We start from the raw sequence: 19,720 nt of genomic DNA on the forward strand, positions 1-19,720 counted from the left end.
AGTGGGTGTATATATTTAATGGCAGTCATTGCTGTCTTGAAGATTACAAGACATTCTCTTTGCATTTCAACTGATTCCAACTTAGATATTGATATTCTATCTTCACTAGTGTTTAGGAAATAGCTGTACAGCTAGCTAACAGCATCTCTAATAAAGACCAGGAAGCCTCTTGCTGTTTCGGCAATTTACTGGATGAAACTGCAAAACTGTAATATACAAAATATAAGGAGACATTACAATCAAGTTATTTAAAGTTTAAAATAATATAAATTTGCACCATTCACTAAAATTAGCTGCAAACCCTACAAAAAACGGTATCGTTTTTAGGCGTTAGCATAATGCTAATTTACATGGGCACTACCATGGAAATGCTATGCTCACTAGCGCCTAGTAACTTATGTCACATTAAAACTTAAAACACTCTAAAGATCCGATTCAATAATCTAGTGTAACCCAACACTCCCAAAAATAATACAGACACGTATTTCTGGAGCCATAATTAAATACTAAAGGGTTCAACACTCTGGATTAGATGTGTAGCCATGTAGGAGCATTTCTTAGAGTACAATGCACTAAGGTAGCACTCAAGGGAAAAAAACATACAGAGGGCAGTACAATCGTTTTTTTTTTGTTTGTGGCAGTCTAATAAAGAGTAAATAAAATATTTTCAAGCACAATTATCAGTCTTACTTTTATTTAGGTCATTGTTTCACAAGTTGCTGCAGTGTTGCACCCCCACTGTAACAATATGTTAAAAACAAAAACAATTTTTTTACCTACACATAACCCCTTTCCTATTCTTTACATTTCACGTGCCTCCTAAAATCTTTACTTCCTTTTAAAATCTTTAAATCCTTTTAACCTTGCTCACCTCTCTGCCTTTATCATCTGTCCACCAACCTCCCCTGCCCCTTCTACCCACAAAGGTGGTCTATAAGAAAGCCGTCATGGCCGTCGGATCTCTGACGATCAATGAGGAGCGTTCTGAGGTCATCGATTTCTCCGTCCCATTCGTGGAAACTGGTATCAGCGTCATGGTGTCCCGTAGTAATGGAACCGTGTCCCCTTCAGCCTTTCTTGGTAAGCATCATTTCATGTTTGTATGTTGTTCAATCCCACAGAGGATTGTTTAGAAGAGATGTCTTGTTTCGGGTTTGTGTGAATATGGAAGTGTCATCATTTAGGTGAGTGTTCCCTGTGATACAAAGCTGACAACACAGCCTAGTTGTGTGACCCCACAAGTCGATACTCGCTGTTCTATCTGCGGGATTGAGCTCAACACTTACAGTACTTGTTTGTGTACACGGTGCCTCCTGAGGCTAGACATCATACATTCTTTTTAACAATACCTTATATGTTTATCTATATATAAAATACATAATATAGGCTGTATAAAAAAAACAAAAAACTTGAGGCACAGCCTCTAAGGCTGGTATGAAGACACGCAGCCAGCTGATAGGCATAGAAGTGCAAAAGCTCACAGCTCAGGCTTATGGCTGCTCATGCCAGCGTGAAGTCTCACACACGCTTAACATGTATGTAGCACACTGAACTCGTGAACGTGGCAATTAAAAGGGCTTTGCTGGAACGCCCCATGATGGCCTCTCGCCAACACGTTCTTGCTCACAAGCGATGCAGCCCCTCTGCCATACATTATAGGCTTGCTTTAATCTCTGCAGTGGTGTTGTTGGCTCAGAGGGAGGACAGAACTGCTGACACCAGGGCTTCCTACGCCTCCTCACACTGTCAAACCAGAGATCTGTCTGCGTATATGCGCGTGACGCTCTCACACACATACATGGCTTTGGGGTTTAAGAGGGGTGCCTGCGAACTTGTTCAATGCAGCACTTTACTCAGCAGCTCATGTGCGTAATTGATTTCCACATTCAGATCATGGAAAGTAAGAACGAGACGGAGCATGAATCACAAGAAGTGATGTGTAATGTTTGAAATTGTGACTCAGCGGCTCTTATTAATACTAAATCCCCGTCATCTTATGCCACTCTTGTCCTCTCTTAGAGCCATTCAGTGCATCAGTTTGGGTGATGATGTTTGTGATGCTCCTACTGGTGACTGCAATGGCTGTCTTCATGTTTGAATACATCAGTCCTCTCGGCTTCAACAGAAACCTGGCGCAGGGAAAAGGTACGCATGCACACCCAAAATAATACACACAGATGTGTGCACTCAAAGGATGGAATATACTTTATCATGTCAGCTCGAGCAGTGATGAGCTTTAACATGACATATAAAACCGAATACATTTTGAGATTACATTAGAAAAAAATGAATCAATTGAAAATGAACTATCAATTATGGATACATAGTTAATATATTACAGTCAATGTGGATCTCATTCTGCTTCATTTTTTACATCAGCCATGTTAACATCAAAGTCGTTAGGTCTAAATTAATGCCTGCTACTGGAGCTGCCAAGTAGTAAAATTATGTTGCCTAAATTATGCCTCTGTTGCTGTAAAAGGAGGCTTGCTATGCCACATAACAACCTTGATACACACGCTAGGTTGATCTCATCACACTATAGATTGATATTTCACAATGCACAATGATGAATACGGTACATTTTTACTATTGTCATAGAATATACATCACTCCGTTGCTCTTATTGTCCCTCCGTGCCACCCCCCATCAGACCCCCACGGTCCCTCCTTCACCATGGGCAAAGCTGTGTGGCTGCTCTGGGGTCTCGTCTTCAACAACTCTGTCCCGGTACAAAATCCAAAGGGAACGACCAGCAAGTTCATCGTGTCTGTGTGGGCCTTCTTCGCTGTCATCTTCCTGGCTTCTTACACTGCCAACTTGGCCGCTTTCATGATCCAAGAGGAGTTCGTCGACCAAGTTACAGGGCTTTCTGACAACAAGGTAAAAGAAAGCGAGCTGTGTTATAATAGCCATCCATCCACCCATCTATTTGCTAGGATGATTATTTAAATTCTGACACTTTGAGCCAAGTATACTAACCTGAATTTCTTTAACCAGTCTGATACAAACCATGTTTACCCTTTTGGCTAACCGTTTTTCTATTTCCTGTTCAGAAATGTGCAAATTCACAATACTAATTAAGAGTCTTTGTGTAACAGGCGATATCATGTTTGAAAAAAGAAATACCGTTTTTCTTTCTTTCCTCTATTCATGTAAAAGAAAGGTAGAAATGTAATATTTACTATATCTGGTTCATACAATTTAGATGCTTTTCAATTGTTTTTTTTCTTCTTATCAGTTCCATCTTCAATGAGATTTTGTCTTTGCATTTTTTTCTTCCCACACTTTGCCACTTATGAAGGGGTAAAAAATATTAGAAAAGTAGACATATTTGACAAGACAGAAGGTCAAGCCAAATGTATTTGACGAAACAAATGAGGAGTGAGTGAAAAGAGAAAAGTAGATGAGATTCAAGGTGCAGTAGAGTGTTGTCTACTGACTTGTGACAACGTTCAAGGAAGAGGTGCAGGGATGGCGACTGAGGAATTGTCAAAGACCAAGACGCTCAAGAAGATACAAGACAACAAGCGGACAGATATGGGCCATGTTTTGATGGCTGAGGTAAGGAGAAAGGAAAGGCACATGGGGGGGTGAGAGCAAACAAGACGTAGAGAGGCTGTAAAATTCTGGGTAAAAAAGCTATTGCTGAGCAGGACTGGACAACAAACTGTGTTTGACCTGCAATACGAAAAGCAAAACTCACCTCAGAGCTCCTGGTCAGTGATTTCTCCTCCACCTCACACACCCAAAAAAATGCTGGGGAACAAAAGGTCAGAAATCTACTCACCAAGAAAATAAGCTTCATATGTTTTTTTTAAGACTTACAAAGGTTACACAGTGTAAGTGTCTGTTTTTTTAGCTTTATTTGCACAAATCCTGAGCAAAACAGTTTTTAGTGCAAAACATTGGCACACAAGACTAGTCATACCTACATTTGTTTTTCTTTTCCGTTTTAGTATCTTCTTCATGGACATTTCAGCTTGAGGCGTTACTAGTCACAACACTAATCTAAAATTAAAATTCAGTACAGTATGTGTTTCATCAAAATGATTGAGTGGTTTAACTTAATGCCCAGATGTAAACAATCTCAAACAACAGGTTTCACATGTAACCACTTTTTTTTTCTCCTTATAAAAATCGCAACCGATGATATTTGTCTGGTGATATTTGTCTATCCAGTTGAGTTAAAAATTAGAGGAATATTTTTATAGAGGAAATAATTCATGTTTACTAGACTGCAAGTATCCTCTGCAGTCTGTCTTATGAATGCCCTCCAGCTTGCTGATTGTTAGAATTCCCCTCCGTGGAGCCTTTACCGTGGGATCATAAAAAGTAAAGACAGCAATGCATTCCGGTTACTGTAGATTGTTCACTCTTTGAGGATTGTGGTTTCTGTAAACACTACCCTTTTGGGTGCACTGCTAATCTCAGGTTAATCATATGAAATACGAGAGGGGTGGCAAATCTTCTTTATTGTATCTACATCTCGGTTATCTCCATGAGGTTATAATATATACCGAACATTACAGGTATACTCACAAACTTAAAGTCCGTCCGTCCGTCTTCTTCCGCTTATCCGGGGTCGGGTCGCGGGGGCAGCAGCTTTAGCAGGGAAGCCCAGACTTCCCTCTCCCCAGTCACTTCAGCCAGCTCCTCCGACGGGATCCCAAGGCGTTCCCAGGCCAGCCGAGAGACGTAGTCTCTCCAACGTTTCCTGGGTCGTCCCCGGGGCCTCCCGCCGGTAGGACATGCCCGGAACACCTCCCCAGGGAGGCGTCCAGGGGGCATCCGAACCAGATGCCCGAGCCACCTCAACTGGTTCCTCTCATCGTGGAGGAGTAGCGGCTCGACGCTGAGTCCCTCCCGGATGACCGAGCTTCTCACCCTATCTCTAAGGGAGAGCCCGGCTACCCTGCAGAGGAAACTCATTTCGGCTGCTTGTATCCGGGATCTTGTTCTTTTGGTCACGGCCCACAGCTCGTGACCATAGGTGAGGGCAGGAACGTAGATCGACCGGTAAATCGAGAGCTTTGCCTTTCGGCTCAGCTCCTTCTTCACTACAACGGACCGATGCAGCGTCCGCATCACTGCAGACGCTGCACCGATCCGCCTGTCGATCTCCCGCTCTAACCTACCCTCACTCGTGAACAAGACCCCAAGATACTTGAACTCCTCCACTTGGGAAAGGATCTCATCCCCAACCCGGAGAGGGCACTCCACCCTTTTCCGACTGAGGACCATGGTCTCGGATTTGGAGGTGCTGATCCTCATCCCAACCGCTTCACACTCGGCTGCGAACCGCTCCAGTGAGAGCTGGAGATCACGGCTTGAAGAAGCCAACAGCACCACATCATCTGCAAAAAGCAGAGATGCAATGCTAAGGCCACCAAACCGGACCCCCTCAACGCCTCGGCTGCGCCTAGAAATTCTGCCCATAAAAGTTATGAACAGAATCGGTGACAAAGGGCAACCTTGGCGGAGTCCAACCCTCACAGGAAACAAATTCGACTTACTGCCGGCAATGCGGACCAACTCTGACATCGGTCGTACAGAGACCGAACAGCCCTTATCAGGGGGCTCTGTACCCCATACTCCCGAAGCACCCCCCACAGGACTCCCCGAGGGACACGGTCAAACGCCTTCTCCAAGTCCACAAAGCACATGTGGACTGGTTGGGCGAACTCCCACGAACCCTCGAGGACCCTGCTGAGGGTGTAGAGCTGGTCCACTGTTCCACGGCCAGAACCCCTGAATAGACCTTACCTGGGAGGCTGAGGAGTGTGATCCCTCTAAAGTTGGAACACAACCTCCGGTCCCCCTTCTTAAAAAGGGGAACCACCACCCCGGTCTGCCAATCCAGAGGCACTGTCCCCGATGTCCACGCGATGCTGCAGAGACGTGTCAACCACGACAGCCCCACAACATCCAGAGCCTTTAGGAACTCCGGGCGGATCTCATCCACCCCCGAGGCCCTGCCATCGAGAAGCTTTCCAATCACCTCGGCGACTTCGACCCCAGAGATAGGGGAGCCCACCTCAGAGTCCCCAGACCCTGCTTCCTCAAAGGAAGGCGTGTCGGTGGAATTGAGGAGGTCTTCGAAGTACTCTCCCAACCGATTCACGACGTCCCGAGTCGAGGTCAACAGCACCCCATCTCCACTATACACAGTGTTAACGGCGCATTGCTTTCCTCTCCTGAGACGCCGGATGGTGGACCAGAATTTCCTCGAAGCCGTCCGGAAGTCGTTTTCCATGGCCTCACCGAACTCCTCCCATGTCCTAGTTTTTGCCTCAGCGACTGCCGAAGCCGCATTCCGTTTGGCCAGCCGGTACCTGTCAGCAGCCTCCGGAGTCCCACAGGCCAAAAAGGCCCAATAGGACTCCTTCTTCAGCTTGACAGCAACCCTTACCGCTGGTGTCCACCAGCGGGTTCGAGGATTGCCGCCACGACAGGCACCAACCACCTTACGGCCACAGCTCCGATCGGCCGCCTCAACAATGGAAGCGCGGAACATGGTCCACTCGGACTCAATGTCCCCCGCCTCCCCCGGGACAATAGAGAAGCTCTGCCGGAGATGGGCGTTGAAACTCTTTCTGACGTTCCCAGCAGACCCTCACAATATGTTTGGGCCTGCCTGGTCGGACCGGCATCTTACCCCGCCATCGGAGCCAACACACCACCAGGTGGTGATCAGTTGACAGCTCCGCCACTCTCTTAACTCGAGTGTCCAGCACATACGGCCGCAAATCCGATGACACGACTACAAAGTCGATCATCGAACTGCGGCCTAGGGTGTCCTGGTGCCAAGTGCACATATGGACACTCTTGTGCTTGAACATGGTGTCCGTTATGGTCAGTCCGTGGCGAGCACAGAAGTCCAATAACAAAACACCGCTCGGGTTTCGATCGGGGGGGCCATTCCTCCCAATCACGCCCCTCCAGGTCTCACTGTCATTAACCACGTGAGCGTTGAAGTCCCCCAGCAGAACGAGGGAGTCCCCAGGGGGTGCGCTCTCCAGCACATCCTCCAAGGACTCCAGGAAGGGTGAGTACTCTGAGCTGCTGTTCGGTGCATAAGCACAAACAACAGTCATGACCCGTCCCCCCACCCGAAGGCGGAGGGAGCCTACCCTCTCATTCACCGGGGTAAACCCCAACGTACAGGCGGCTAGCCGGGGGCCAATGAGTATGCCCACTCCTGCCCTGCGCCTTTCACCGTGGGCAACTCCAGAGTGGAAGAGGGTCCAGCCCCTCTCGAGAGGATTGGTACCAGAACCCAAGCCGTGTGTGGAGGCGAGTCCGACTATATCTAGTCGGAACTTCTCAGCCTCGCACACCAGCTCGAGCTCCTTCCCTGTCAGAGAGGTGACATTCCATGTCCCCAGAGCTAGCTTCAGTAGATGGGTCGGACCGCCAAGGCCCCCGCCTTTGGCTGCCACCCAATTCACTGCTTACCCGACCCCTTTGGCCGCTTCCACCGGTGGTGAGCCCATGGGAAGGGGGACCCACGTTGCCTTTTCGGGCTGTGCCCGGCCGGGCCCCATGGGTATAGGCCCGCCACCAGACGCTCGCCTTCGAGCCCCACCTCCAGGCCTAGCTCCAGAGGGGGGCCCCGGTGACCCGCGTCCGGGCAAGAGAAACGAGGATCCAAAGTTTGTGTTCATCATTGGGGTCGTTTGAGCCATGCTTTGTCTGGTCCCTCACCTAGGACCTGTTTGCCATGGGTGGCCCTACCAGGGGCATGAAGCCCCGGACAACATAGCTCCCAGGCTCATTGGGACACGCAAACCCCTCCACCACGATAAGGTGATGACTCACGGAGGGGAAAAACTTAAGCCTTAAAAAACTTAAAGTAAACCCTTTTTTTTTTTTACAATAATATGTTCTATGAAGCCCCACTAGTCTAAATATGGCATTTTAGTTAATATTGCGTTACTGGAATATGAGTTAAGCAGCAAATTCCAGCCGTTTTTATTCATTTCAGGGGGGCGTCCATTTTACCACTTGCTGTCCACTGAAGATGACATCACAGTTGCTCAGGGCTCAGGTAACAACCAATCTCATTGCACCTTCAGAAAACAGGTGAACTGTGATTGGTCGTTGCCTGAGCCCTAAGCAACTGTGATGTCATCTTCAGTGGACAGCAAGTAGCAAAATGGCTGCCCCCTGAGATGGATAAAAACAGATGGAATTTGCTTCATAACTCATATTCCACAAATGTAATATTAATCAGACTATCATGTTTGGACTAGTGAGGTCACATATAACATATTATTGTCAAGAAATATTCAAGGTTGACTTCCACTTTAATGAGATTACACACAAAAGAATTGGAAGTCGGCAGTTGAACCTTGTTGCAGCCATTGAAAGTTTTTGTTTCACTGCAACCCTTTTTAAAACGTTTTAAATTGGTAGACAGACAATCTCAATACAGAAAAAGGCACAGACAGACAGGGAGTCATTTGCTTACATAACAGCAGAACTTGCATAATAAGATAGAAGAAAGAAAGTAGACCAAGGCGAAATGAAAAATCCATTAAAGAAATGTTGTGTAAAATGAGAGCAAAGCAACACTGAGAAGCAATATTCATTACAAAAGCAAAGTGGTCATGTCTCACTTCCTTAATTATGAGGGCAGAATTAGTTGTGGAATACTTTGACAAATAAAAAGGTTAAAATATGAAGTGCTTTTTACCACTTATTGCCCGAAAGATGAACCCATTTCTGCTTGAGCTCTTTCTCATTGTGCCAACTTCATCCAACTTTTATTAGCAGTGGATTATACTGCGATCTGTTCCTCACCATTTCACCCATGAAGCTAAAAGCTAGCTTGTTCGCTACGGCTGGCTTTTGACCTCATCTCAGCGATTCCATTGCCATGCAGGAAGAACATATGAGGGAGAGAAACAATAGCGTGGAGTGTATGAAATGAGAGTGTCTCTTGAGATCTGATAGTTGTAATTCCGACATGCACAATGCGTGACAATGAGACCAATAACACATGCGTACATGCACACTAGCAAGGATGACTTATCAGCAAAGCTGCAAATTGATCACGCAATGTACATGTTTACAGGCAGAGAGCTTGTGCAACACACAGGCTAGAAGCTCAGCCAAATTAGTTTTTTTTTTCATAATTAGAGAAAAGGAAACCTGTCAATAATGAATGTTTGTAACTAAAGGTGATAAAAAAAAATAACATATATATATATATATATATATATATGAAGTATTTTCAACCAATAGGCCTACGTACAGTTCAACAACGTACGATCAAATAAATTGAAAATCACTCATGGAATTCCCCAAGGGTCTGTGCTAGGCCCTAAACTATTCATGTTGTATATAAATGATATTTGCTGTGTTTCAAACCTACTTAAAAGTGACTATTCTCAGATGACACAGTGGCTCTCAGAAATCTATGCTCAATGTTAATGGCATCAATGGAGACATGAATGTAGTAAACTGTAAAACCAATTAGACTCACAACACGCCCAAATCAATTTTTCATGCCCTCTCTTTTGTATTATATGCTGTTCTCTTCTACAGTTTCAGAACCCATATGCATACTCACCCCCATTCCGCTTTGGCACGGTTCCAAATGGCTCTACCGAGAGGAACATCAGGAAGAACTACCCTTCCATGCACCAGTACATGGTCAAGTATCACCAAACAGGAGTACAGGATGCTCTTGTCAGCCTAAAATCTGGGTATGGAGACACTGTATTTGAGTGTTTATGTGTCTGTAAGGTCATCTCGCATGATTTGTCTAGGAAAGCGTAAACAAGTTATGTTACTGATTACAATCAAACTAACGTAAAAAATTAAATCAGCAATATAGTCATAACTACGGAAGTGTATTGCATTCACTTGAAAAAAAAGTCCTGTTTTTCTGACTAATTTTTTGGGTGAGCTTTGTTTTTTTTAGTATTTTTTTCTGTTTTATTGAAATTTTTCCCGTTTTTTTGAGTATTTCTTTTTCTGTTTAAAAAAAACCTGTGTTTTTCTGAATATTTTTTTTCTGAGTAATTGTTCCCTGTTTTATGAAATAATTGTTTTTCTGAATATTTTTTTTCAGTTGTTTTTTTTTAATCGGAGCTTCCCTCAGAGATTAGAGAACAAACCACAATACAGTATACACATTCATTCTTTTATTGAGAGCCAGTAAGTAACATGACCATCTTATTGCATATGGAGGTATGCGGGACCGAGTCTGCAACAATTCACAGTTCAGATGTAAAAAAAAAATAAAAAATTTAATATTCAGAAAAACAGAGCTGGTGTTCTGTTTTTCGGAATTTTTTTTTTCAGTTAAAAAAAAAACAACAGTTTTTTAAAATATTTTTTCACCTGTTTTTCTGAGTAAATTTTCCTCCTGTTTTTCAGAAAAAAAATTCAGCCTGTTTTTCGTAATATTTTTTTGACAGAAAAAAAAATTCAGTAATACAGAAAAAAAATATTCAGAAAAACAAAAAATAAAATAAAAAATACTCAAAAAAACAAAGCCCCCCCCCAAAAAAAGTTTATTTTTTAAGTGAATGCAATATGCTTCCATACATAACTGCACATCAATGAGCACATATATATGCACACCCCTTTAATTATAAACACAAAACGTTTCATTCATAATCATAAACATATTTTTAGATACACATTTCCGTTTGTACGAAACACAATCTAAATTATGAAGAGGAACGGGCTCTCACAAAAACAAAGTGTGTGTGTGTGTGTGTGTGCGCGTGTGCGTGTGTGTGTGTGTGTAATTGCATGTCTGAATGAGGGTGTGCTTGCTGTTACGTATGTGACAGTTCCTGTGAGACTGGGGATGAATGAGACTCCTCACTGGGAACAGCAGGGTCTATTTTTAGTGCCTGGTCTCTATAATGGGACTGGCTGCAGTCGGTGTGTGTATGTGTGTGTGTGCGTGTTAGGGTTTGGGGTGTTTAAGGGTTATAACACAGCAAATCAAAGACATATTGGAAGAGTGGTGTGGTTGAATTAGATTAGAGGTAAAGATGGTGAGGTGAAAAAGAGAGAAAATGGAGGTGTGGACTCATCCCACCATCACATGGGAAAAGGAAGAAAGGGGAGCATGGGGTTGTGGGAGGTGGGGTGCTTGAAGTCAAGGGCAAATCGTCTGATTGGAAGAATTGAAGGATTTGAGGAGGGCTGTAGTTTAAGCCCAATAAAGTGGAAAACAAGAAATGGATTTAATAAAGGGGCGCCATCATAGATAGAAAAGGCAAAATTAAAGATTAGGGTAGATTAGGAGGAAGACTATAGCGTGAAAAAAATAATAATAAATAAATAAATAAATAATTGTGGCTTTATAGATGATTTCATAATCTGCTGTACGTCTTTTTAAGACCATTTCCTCTCGTCAATTAGTCATGAGTAAGTCATGAGCTATGGAGATCACTACTGTACTGTATCTGTGTCACACGTATCATATCGCATACACAGTACAATGAGTGTACACAGGCAAAGCTCCAAGCAAAAGCCTTGACAAAGTAAACATGTATGCTCATGTGTATCTACACTCAAACAGCTAACTGGCGGGTCTGCGTATGCAGTAATTCCCTCATTGATAATTCTATTTGGCGGCATTAGCAGATGAGCAATGCTGCGGCATTCAGCTGTTTAAGGCTCGATGGCTGGATTAGCGCTGATCACACATAATGCTGACAGGCTTTACATGCGCAATCTGCTACAGCTGCCACAACCAAAACTATGCACAAGGGGAGTTATAAATCATTTGATCATACTTTGAAACCTAAGTCGCTTAAGATTTAGGAAAGTTAGGAAAACGTGTATTTTATTATTATTTTTTAAACGGACACCAACTGTATGAGAGAATTCAATCAAGCTTGCTGCTGACAAGTTAGAATTTCAATATATTTGTTTAAAAATACACCCCAGTTGCATTTTATTTAATATTTTTTTGTAGAATAATATTCTAAGTGGGATGGATTTAAATGTCTCCATCAGCAAGAGATACACCAACTCTAATCACAATTGAAAGGGGAAAAATACAAATAAGTAAATGTTCACAATCCTTATGTATTTCCTTATCTTACAATTATTTCAAAATGTAGTTGAATCGGAGTGTCAGTCAAAACATTTCAACATAATCTCTTTGGAAATAATTAATGATGTGCATTGGTTGCTTTGCGTAACAATTTACCATAAACATTATTATGCAAAATAACATAGATAGACCATTCAAGGACCTGCAACCTGAGTGTGTGTGAGCGTGTGTGCGTCCTCATTTACTATGCTTGGATGTCCTTGAAGGGGACATCATCTTGACGGCAGCATACGTTGCTGTAAAATGTGCTGGTTTTGAATTGATTGTGGTATCACAGATGTACCAGTTCCCTTTCCCGAGAAGACCCCACCTGACTTCTGGACATCATAATAACAGCCTGGATGGTGTGTTTTCTCATTGCTCCTGACCTTAAGCAATGGATCTGACTACAGTTCCTCACAATTACACAGTGAGAAGAAAGTTCATCCCACATGGCCCTGTGCCCAATATGTTTACAGAGCTTCACTTTCCTCAACTTAAGTGGTTATCAGTTACACTTTAGAAAAATCTTCCACGGCTGTGCATGGATCAACATAGTATCTTCATATTCAACCATGAAATTTCTTCAGCTTCATTGATCATTCATTTTTAATTATTGCTTACTTGTATAAATTATCCAAATGTCCATCACACATTCACTCACAAGCCACAAATTTCGGTAAAGCTGTGCTATCTCACAGAATGCAGTACCAAAATCACGACGGTGCTCGGCAGTTTACCACTGCAAATTACAGCAATATAGCTAATGCATGTTGTTATATAAGAAACATTAAGTGCACCTTAGGCTACGTTCACACTGCAGAGCGTGATGCCCAATTCTGATTTTTTGTTAAATCCGATCTTTTTATGTACCGTTCACATTACAAAAACAAATGCGACATCTAATGTACACGCCCGTGATGCGACTCGCATGTGCAAGAGCACAAAACAACGTCACGTTGCAGTGTTCACGGAAGCAACCTGACTCTCAACGTTTCATCGCCAGCCAAGCCGCAGAGGCAAGCAACTTTTATCAGTGTCAAATGCGAATTTAGCTGTGCCAATGCTGGCATTGGGGGACTGGTGGACTCGTTTCGCGGACGTGTTAGGAGTTCGATTCATGTGTCTTGTCTGCATACCTCCTCCCCGCGCTCCTGGTTGGTGGACCGTTTTCACGCTCGCTCCTTGTTGGGTGCTATCCTCGGCTTCCTCGTGCATCAGTTTTGATTGTGCTGTTTACAAACAGCAACAGAAATTCGTCTGACAAATTTTTTTCATCTCATGTCGCCAGAGTAACGAGGTTGGAAGAGGTAATAGAATATGAATATTCGGGGGAAATTAGGGGACACTCCTCGACCTCCTCACTTCATTGAGAAGTCTACCAAAGATGACGTCGCGTCATCGCCGTTCGTGAAGAACCGTCTGCAGGGCTGAATTTCTACTATCGCCACACATGTCAACTTTATGCTTCATGTTTCAAGTGTGATTAAATTAAAGACAAATACAAGTCTCCCGTCCAAGCACTCTCTCCCGCCCGCGCAGAGCGCAAATCAGGCTTTTGGTCACGTATGAATCGGATGCGTGCAGATGAGCTTTCACAGTGCAGACGCATCGCATACATATCCGATTTATATCCACATACGAAAGATGCCCAGGCCGGGTGTGAAAAAAATCGGAATTGTACCGTTCACACTGCATTAAAAAATCAGATACTTGTGAAAAAATCGGAATTGAGCTGCAGTGTGAATGAAGCCTTAAACATCTACCTAATGTGGTGCATGGCTGATAAGTTAATATTGCTTTTAGATATTGTCATTCACAACTCTTTGGCTTACCTTTGCTCTGAAAAAGAAAACTCAGCATTAAGGAAAAAAAAAATTATGCCATCTATCCATTATAGTAAAAATTTATTCCATGAAATGTACATGCTCTAAAGGGGAGGTAAACCGTAAACAATTATTGACAATAATATGTTATATGTCACCTCACTAGTGTAAATATGACATTCTGAATAATATTACATTTGTGGAATATGAGTTATGCAGCAAAATCCAGCCGTTTCTATTCATCTCAGGGGGTGGCCATTTTGCTAGTTGCTGTTGACTTAAGAAGACGTCAAAGTTGTTCAGGTCTCAGGCAACGACCAATCATAGCTCACCTATTTTCTGAAACTTAGCTGTGATTGGTCGTTATCTGAAACCTGAACAACTGTGATGTCATTTTCACTTGACAAAATGGCCGCCTTCTGATATTGATAAAAACTGATGGATTTTGCTGCTTAACTCAAATTCCACTAACACAATACTACCAAAATATTGTATTTAGACTAGTGGGGCTGCATAGAATATAGTATTGTCAAGAATTTTGTGGGTGTTGACTTCCCCTTTTATGTACTTTTTTTTTCCCAACTCAAAATATTTATACCCCACCACCACTTACCCACATTGAGTGCACCACAATTCTCCGTCCTCCTCATCACCAACCGCCTCTGTCATCCAGGTCCACGGCTATGACACTCAACTTAACATGTGATTTTTTTTTTTTTTGGTGTACTTTAAAAAAATATTATACAAAATAATTGTTCTTATTAAGTTTTATGTATGGTGCCCTTGGGGATTCTAAAAGGCTTATTTAAATAAAATATTTGTTTAAATCACCAAATGTATTTTTACGTCTATAAAATAATGTGTTTTAATAGTCAAACACAATCACAAATACTTTCGCACTTAAGACTGGAGACCAGGGGTGGGCACACTTGGCCCTCGATGTTTCCCATCTCCAACACAGCTGATATATGATCAGCTCATCAGCAAGCTCTGCATAAGATTGGTAACAATCCTGTTGATTATAATCAGCTGCGTTGCAGCAGGGAAACCCCCAAAACCTGCAGGACGCCGGCCCTTGAAGACTGAGTTTGCCCACCACTGCTGTAGACTCACAGTCTTCATGTGAATGTAGCCATTGCTGGCTTAAACTAATTACAAATTAAACTATTGCCTGTGAGCCTTTGTTAAAGGGCTGATCTGACAATCTGTAAATGCCAGGCGGTCGCTACACTATTAGCAGGTCGATGTGTGCGTGTGTGTCTGTTCGTGATGGCATCAGTTACACTGAAAATGTCAGGGCTGTGGATGTGTGTGTGAGCGAGAGGTTGAAGGCAGAGACAGAGAAAAAAGGAATGGTGTGAATGTTTGTGTTTGACTAAAGTTTGTTGTCCAGGTGCCTCCAAGGCCTTATTATCAGTGAAGTGTGTGTACAGAACTGCCCCTCCCCTCCGTGTCCTCTGCTATGGGTTGGGTAACGCTTGGATTGAAGTCCTATCGGAGATGATTTTACTACTGAATTGATTCCCACAAACAGAACATTCTGGAGGGTCTCTATTGTCATTTGCGCTCTAAAAACAATTTGACTACCCACATGTTGTCTTTATCCCCTCCCTTTTGTCTGATGCTCCTTCCTTGCAGTAAACTGGATGCCTTCATCTATGATGCCGCAGTGTTGAACTACATGGCTGGCAGAGATGAGGGATGTAAGCTGGTGACCATTGGCAGCGGGTAACTGAAACTTTGTATGTTTTGTTTTGCTAATGCCAGCTGCATTGACACTAAAACTTGAATTTTTGTTTCACAATAAAATGACATGATAAGATAGTTATATAGTTTTTCAGTCCATTTTTTTTTTTTAAACTCTTAACCTTCCTTTTGTTGTAGTTTACATCTCCACATCCCAGCAGCATCCGTATCATATTAATAAAGATATGTATTGTTTATGAGGCAAAACAAAAATTTAAATCAACTGGACTTAATTGTATATCATTTCTGGTTTCACAAAAGGAGAGGGCATTGCTTATTTGTATGTGCATCTTAGCTTGAGCAGTCAATTCTGATTCACAGGATTGATTAACGACTCTCAAGCTTCACTGATGGATGCAAATTTGCCGGCCTCTATTTACAAAAACATTTATTTTGGCTCATACAGCACAGGAGTTTGTATTTATGTTCACGTTTTAAACGTGTTAAGGGCACTGAATAACTTAACAGCCCGAGAAGTAAAAAACAATCAAAATTGTTTAGCGACATTTCAACTGATCATTCTTCATCTCTTAACTAGTATAGCTATGTACACTCTTCTACAACAGATACACTGCAGTTGCCATGTATTGCCATAATTATAGTTGGAAATACAGGAAGAAGGTTTTGTTTTGGACCCGGAGTTTTTTCCCCTCCTTGGTAGTCCAGAGTTATGATGTGACCGGACTTTATTTCTTTCTCAATGCAATGGCATGGCGCCACTGGTGTCAGAGAACCTCAGTTTAGCTAAGCAGCTGCTTCATTGTCAACATATCTCACATGGAGGGATTTAACGCTTCAGTGGACTACAATTATCATTGGCCCTGACAGAAAGTACACAGCGTGGTTAATGTTCACTCTAAACCAACAATGTGGAGTAACATGACATGGAATATCAGTTTCAAGATCATTTGAGATGAGTTATAAACATTAGCATTGCTGCCATTTCTATGACAACCACCTATATTAGCGGTCTATATAATATTGGTGGACCAGTCCAGACACCTTTGAACACTTGTAACAAATGTACATTCACTGTTGTTGATTTGTACAACTGTAGGGGGAGCCCTGGAGCAAAACCGTACAGTATGTAATTTGATTTCCTGTGCATGTTTATGTAATCACAATTTACTTGTATTGGTTCAGTTTACTTTAGATACAGAAAACATCTGGTCTAATCAAGTCAAAGAGGACTATTTTAAAAATAAATATGTCTGTGTTTGTGTGCGTACATTTGCACCATGTTGCATTCAGGTACATCTTTGCCACCACTGGATACGGCATTGCTCTCCAAAAAGGCTCCTACTGGAAACGACAGGTGGATCTGGCTATTCTAGCCATCATTGGAGATGGTGAGAAACATTGATGAGCGCCATTGTCACATGCAATTAAGGCTTCAGGGATTCATTGTACTGTTTCTCGCCAGCATTGTAGTTCTTTGACGCACACGCACACTCACACACACACACATCTATAGCCTTGTCTGCTGACAACACAAAGGCAAAACAGTGAAGCATAAATAGTCGTTTGATGTTATTCTGGTCACAAAGGCTGCTTTAAAGAGTGTAACGTTTCTAATATTCATTTCTGTAGTGCAAAATCTCTGTTTGTGTACGTGTACATTAGCTGAATGAATGAATATATATATATAAATGTTTATATATATATATTTATATATATATAATAGCTAGATAGATAGATAAAGAGGAGAAAACTGTATATATATATATATATATATATATATATATATATATGACATATTTTTTACTGACAACACAGTATTATAATACACACACAATCACCTTGCCCTTGTGAGTTTTATCCTAAAGTATGTTTCAGTTTCAAATAAATACCCTTTGTACATTTTTTATACCTTCACATATGTGAGGTTTCCACACATAGGAAGTCCGGAGCCCAAATTCAAATCCTGAACCAGAGAATTGTGAGGCAGATTAGTTGAGCAAGAGCTCAGCTTGCTGCCTTCCCTTAATTATTTGCACAACAAAATAATTGTGTACCTTTTTCCTGGCAAACAATGGTTACATCTTGTACTGTATGTGTTTATGTTTAACTTTGCTCTTGGTACCTTTAACAATTTATCAAACGTTACAGAGCGATGAACTAAGTGGTCATAAATTACGAGTAGCTGCTTCTGCTTCTCTACAAAAAAAAAGCTCCCGGGAAAGCATTAAGTAAACGTCCTAAATCTTTTATCATAATGTAAGCATGAAAGCACTTTCAAGTTTTTTGAGTAAATTATATCCTTTTTTTTTTTTTTTTGTTAGGCTTATGTACTTCAAACTTTATCTAACATTTTAAGTGGTCTACCTCTGAACACCCTGTTGCAGCTTTAGTTTTACAGCTTGCATTTAATTATAGTCACACTCATAAGGATTCGAAGAAAAGGAAAGAGCGAATTAAGGTATTTTCATAACAAGCTGGAGAAGTTTAAAGTTGGACAAGTGGCAAGAAAATACTGCGCTGTAGCAATTGTTGTGGTATTACTCAATTTGACTATTCTCCTGCCCGGTATTAAGAGTTGTGGAGTAAATTGGGAACATCCGTTGAAAATGATTACATCCTGTAAACTATTTGGTTTTGTCGGACCTTTCAGCTAAAGTTATTTGCTGAGGACTCCATGCAAGACCGTCAAGGACCCCTGACTTGGAGCGCCTCTCATCTAAAGCATTTCAATGAGGGATGAAGTTGTGCTTTCTTTCTTTGCCTGTCAGGTGAAATGGAAGAATTAGAAGCTCAGTGGTTGACAGGCATTTGCCACAATGAGAAGAACGAGGTCATGTCCAGCCAGCTGGATGTGGACAACATGGCGGGGGTCTTCTACATGCTAGCCACTGCCATGGGGCTCTCCCTCATCACCTTTGTCTCTGAGCATCTCTTCTACTGGAGGCTTAGATACTGCTTCACAGGGGTCTGCTCTGGCACGCCGGGTCTTCTCTTCTCCATTAGTCGGGTAAGAGCATTCTGAGGTGCTGTAGTTCTGGGTTTGCTTCCACAGTTGCGCTTGACAAGCATCTCTGTATTTTTAAATTTTGTGAGCAGGACAGTTGGGTTCAGTTTTTTACAGTACAACTTTTTGGCCACACTTTGACAACTGCAGTAATGATGCAGGTAAACTTGTCTGTTCACTTTTTTTGCCGGATTCGTCATCTGGTTACACATGATCAATTTGCACCATTCTAAACAGGATCGCCAGCTTAATGCAACTGCATGCCATAGAAATCGATTTCTTACCAAAACACACATGCCCAGTAAATATACACAGGCATCAGGGCTTGAGCGACTTTTCTAGATGTTTACTACTCAACGCTAAGGTGATTATAGTCGAGGTGACTTAATAATAATTGATGACATCATTTATGTTTTTTAAACTGTCAGATTGCTATCTGTGCAACAAATTGCTTTCAACCTCCAAATAGAAGCTCACCCCCAACCCCTAACTTGCTCATTCAATCACATTCATACACTCACTTATCCAATCACTATCCGATACCTTAACAACCTTGCAGACAGTCGTGCTTTATATAACCAACTCTAAATCACATAACACAACTGGAGGGTTGCTACTCGCTACAGGACTATAATTAAAAGAGAAACATCTCAGGAGCAGGGAATGCTTTTCAATAATTTATTGTAGCAACAAGGGCTGGAAAAAATATAGAATTGAATTGAGAATGATCCCTGAATTCCAATTAAATTTTTGAATTTGAATTGCAGTGGCAAACAGAAAGCAGGATTGCAATTCAATTCATACAAATATTATTGTAAAGACTTTTCATACACTAACACAATTCTTAATTATAGCAAATGGTAAAGTGTAGCATGTAGCAAGTGTAACATTCAAAGCCTACTCAGACATTCATCCATTTTCCAAATCACTTATTCTAGAAGGATTGCGGGGGTGATCATTAAAACTGAAAAAGTTTGAAATTGTTTGATATGATGGATATGAAGGAATCATGCCTTCATGACAAAACATTTGAGGAACTGTTGACCATTAGATACAACAACTACTAAGTACTTTACTTACAAGTAATTAAAAAAAACAATGATTACTAGAAAC

The 19,720-nt window shown here is 42.0% G+C and overlaps 1 protein-coding gene across 1 annotated transcript in view; it reads left to right on the forward strand.

The window, feature by feature from the left end:
- Positions 1-19,720, forward strand: part of grin2aa (glutamate receptor, ionotropic, N-methyl D-aspartate 2A, a) — a 156,301-nt gene that overhangs the window by 130,520 nt on the left and 6,061 nt on the right. Inside the window, exons 8-14 of the mRNA XM_077555625.1 lie at positions 927-1,080; positions 2,020-2,145; positions 2,654-2,883; positions 9,553-9,713; positions 15,535-15,624; positions 16,894-16,991; positions 18,372-18,610. Of these exons, the coding sequence (XP_077411751.1) occupies positions 927-1,080; positions 2,020-2,145; positions 2,654-2,883; positions 9,553-9,713; positions 15,535-15,624; positions 16,894-16,991; positions 18,372-18,610 (1,098 nt within the window). The remainder of the gene's footprint in view (positions 1-926; positions 1,081-2,019; positions 2,146-2,653; positions 2,884-9,552; positions 9,714-15,534; positions 15,625-16,893; positions 16,992-18,371; positions 18,611-19,720) is intronic.

Source organism: Vanacampus margaritifer, chromosome 2 (genome assembly GCF_051991255.1).
Source record: "Vanacampus margaritifer isolate UIUO_Vmar chromosome 2, RoL_Vmar_1.0, whole genome shotgun sequence".
Classification (NCBI taxonomy): domain Eukaryota; kingdom Metazoa; phylum Chordata; class Actinopteri; order Syngnathiformes; family Syngnathidae; genus Vanacampus; species Vanacampus margaritifer.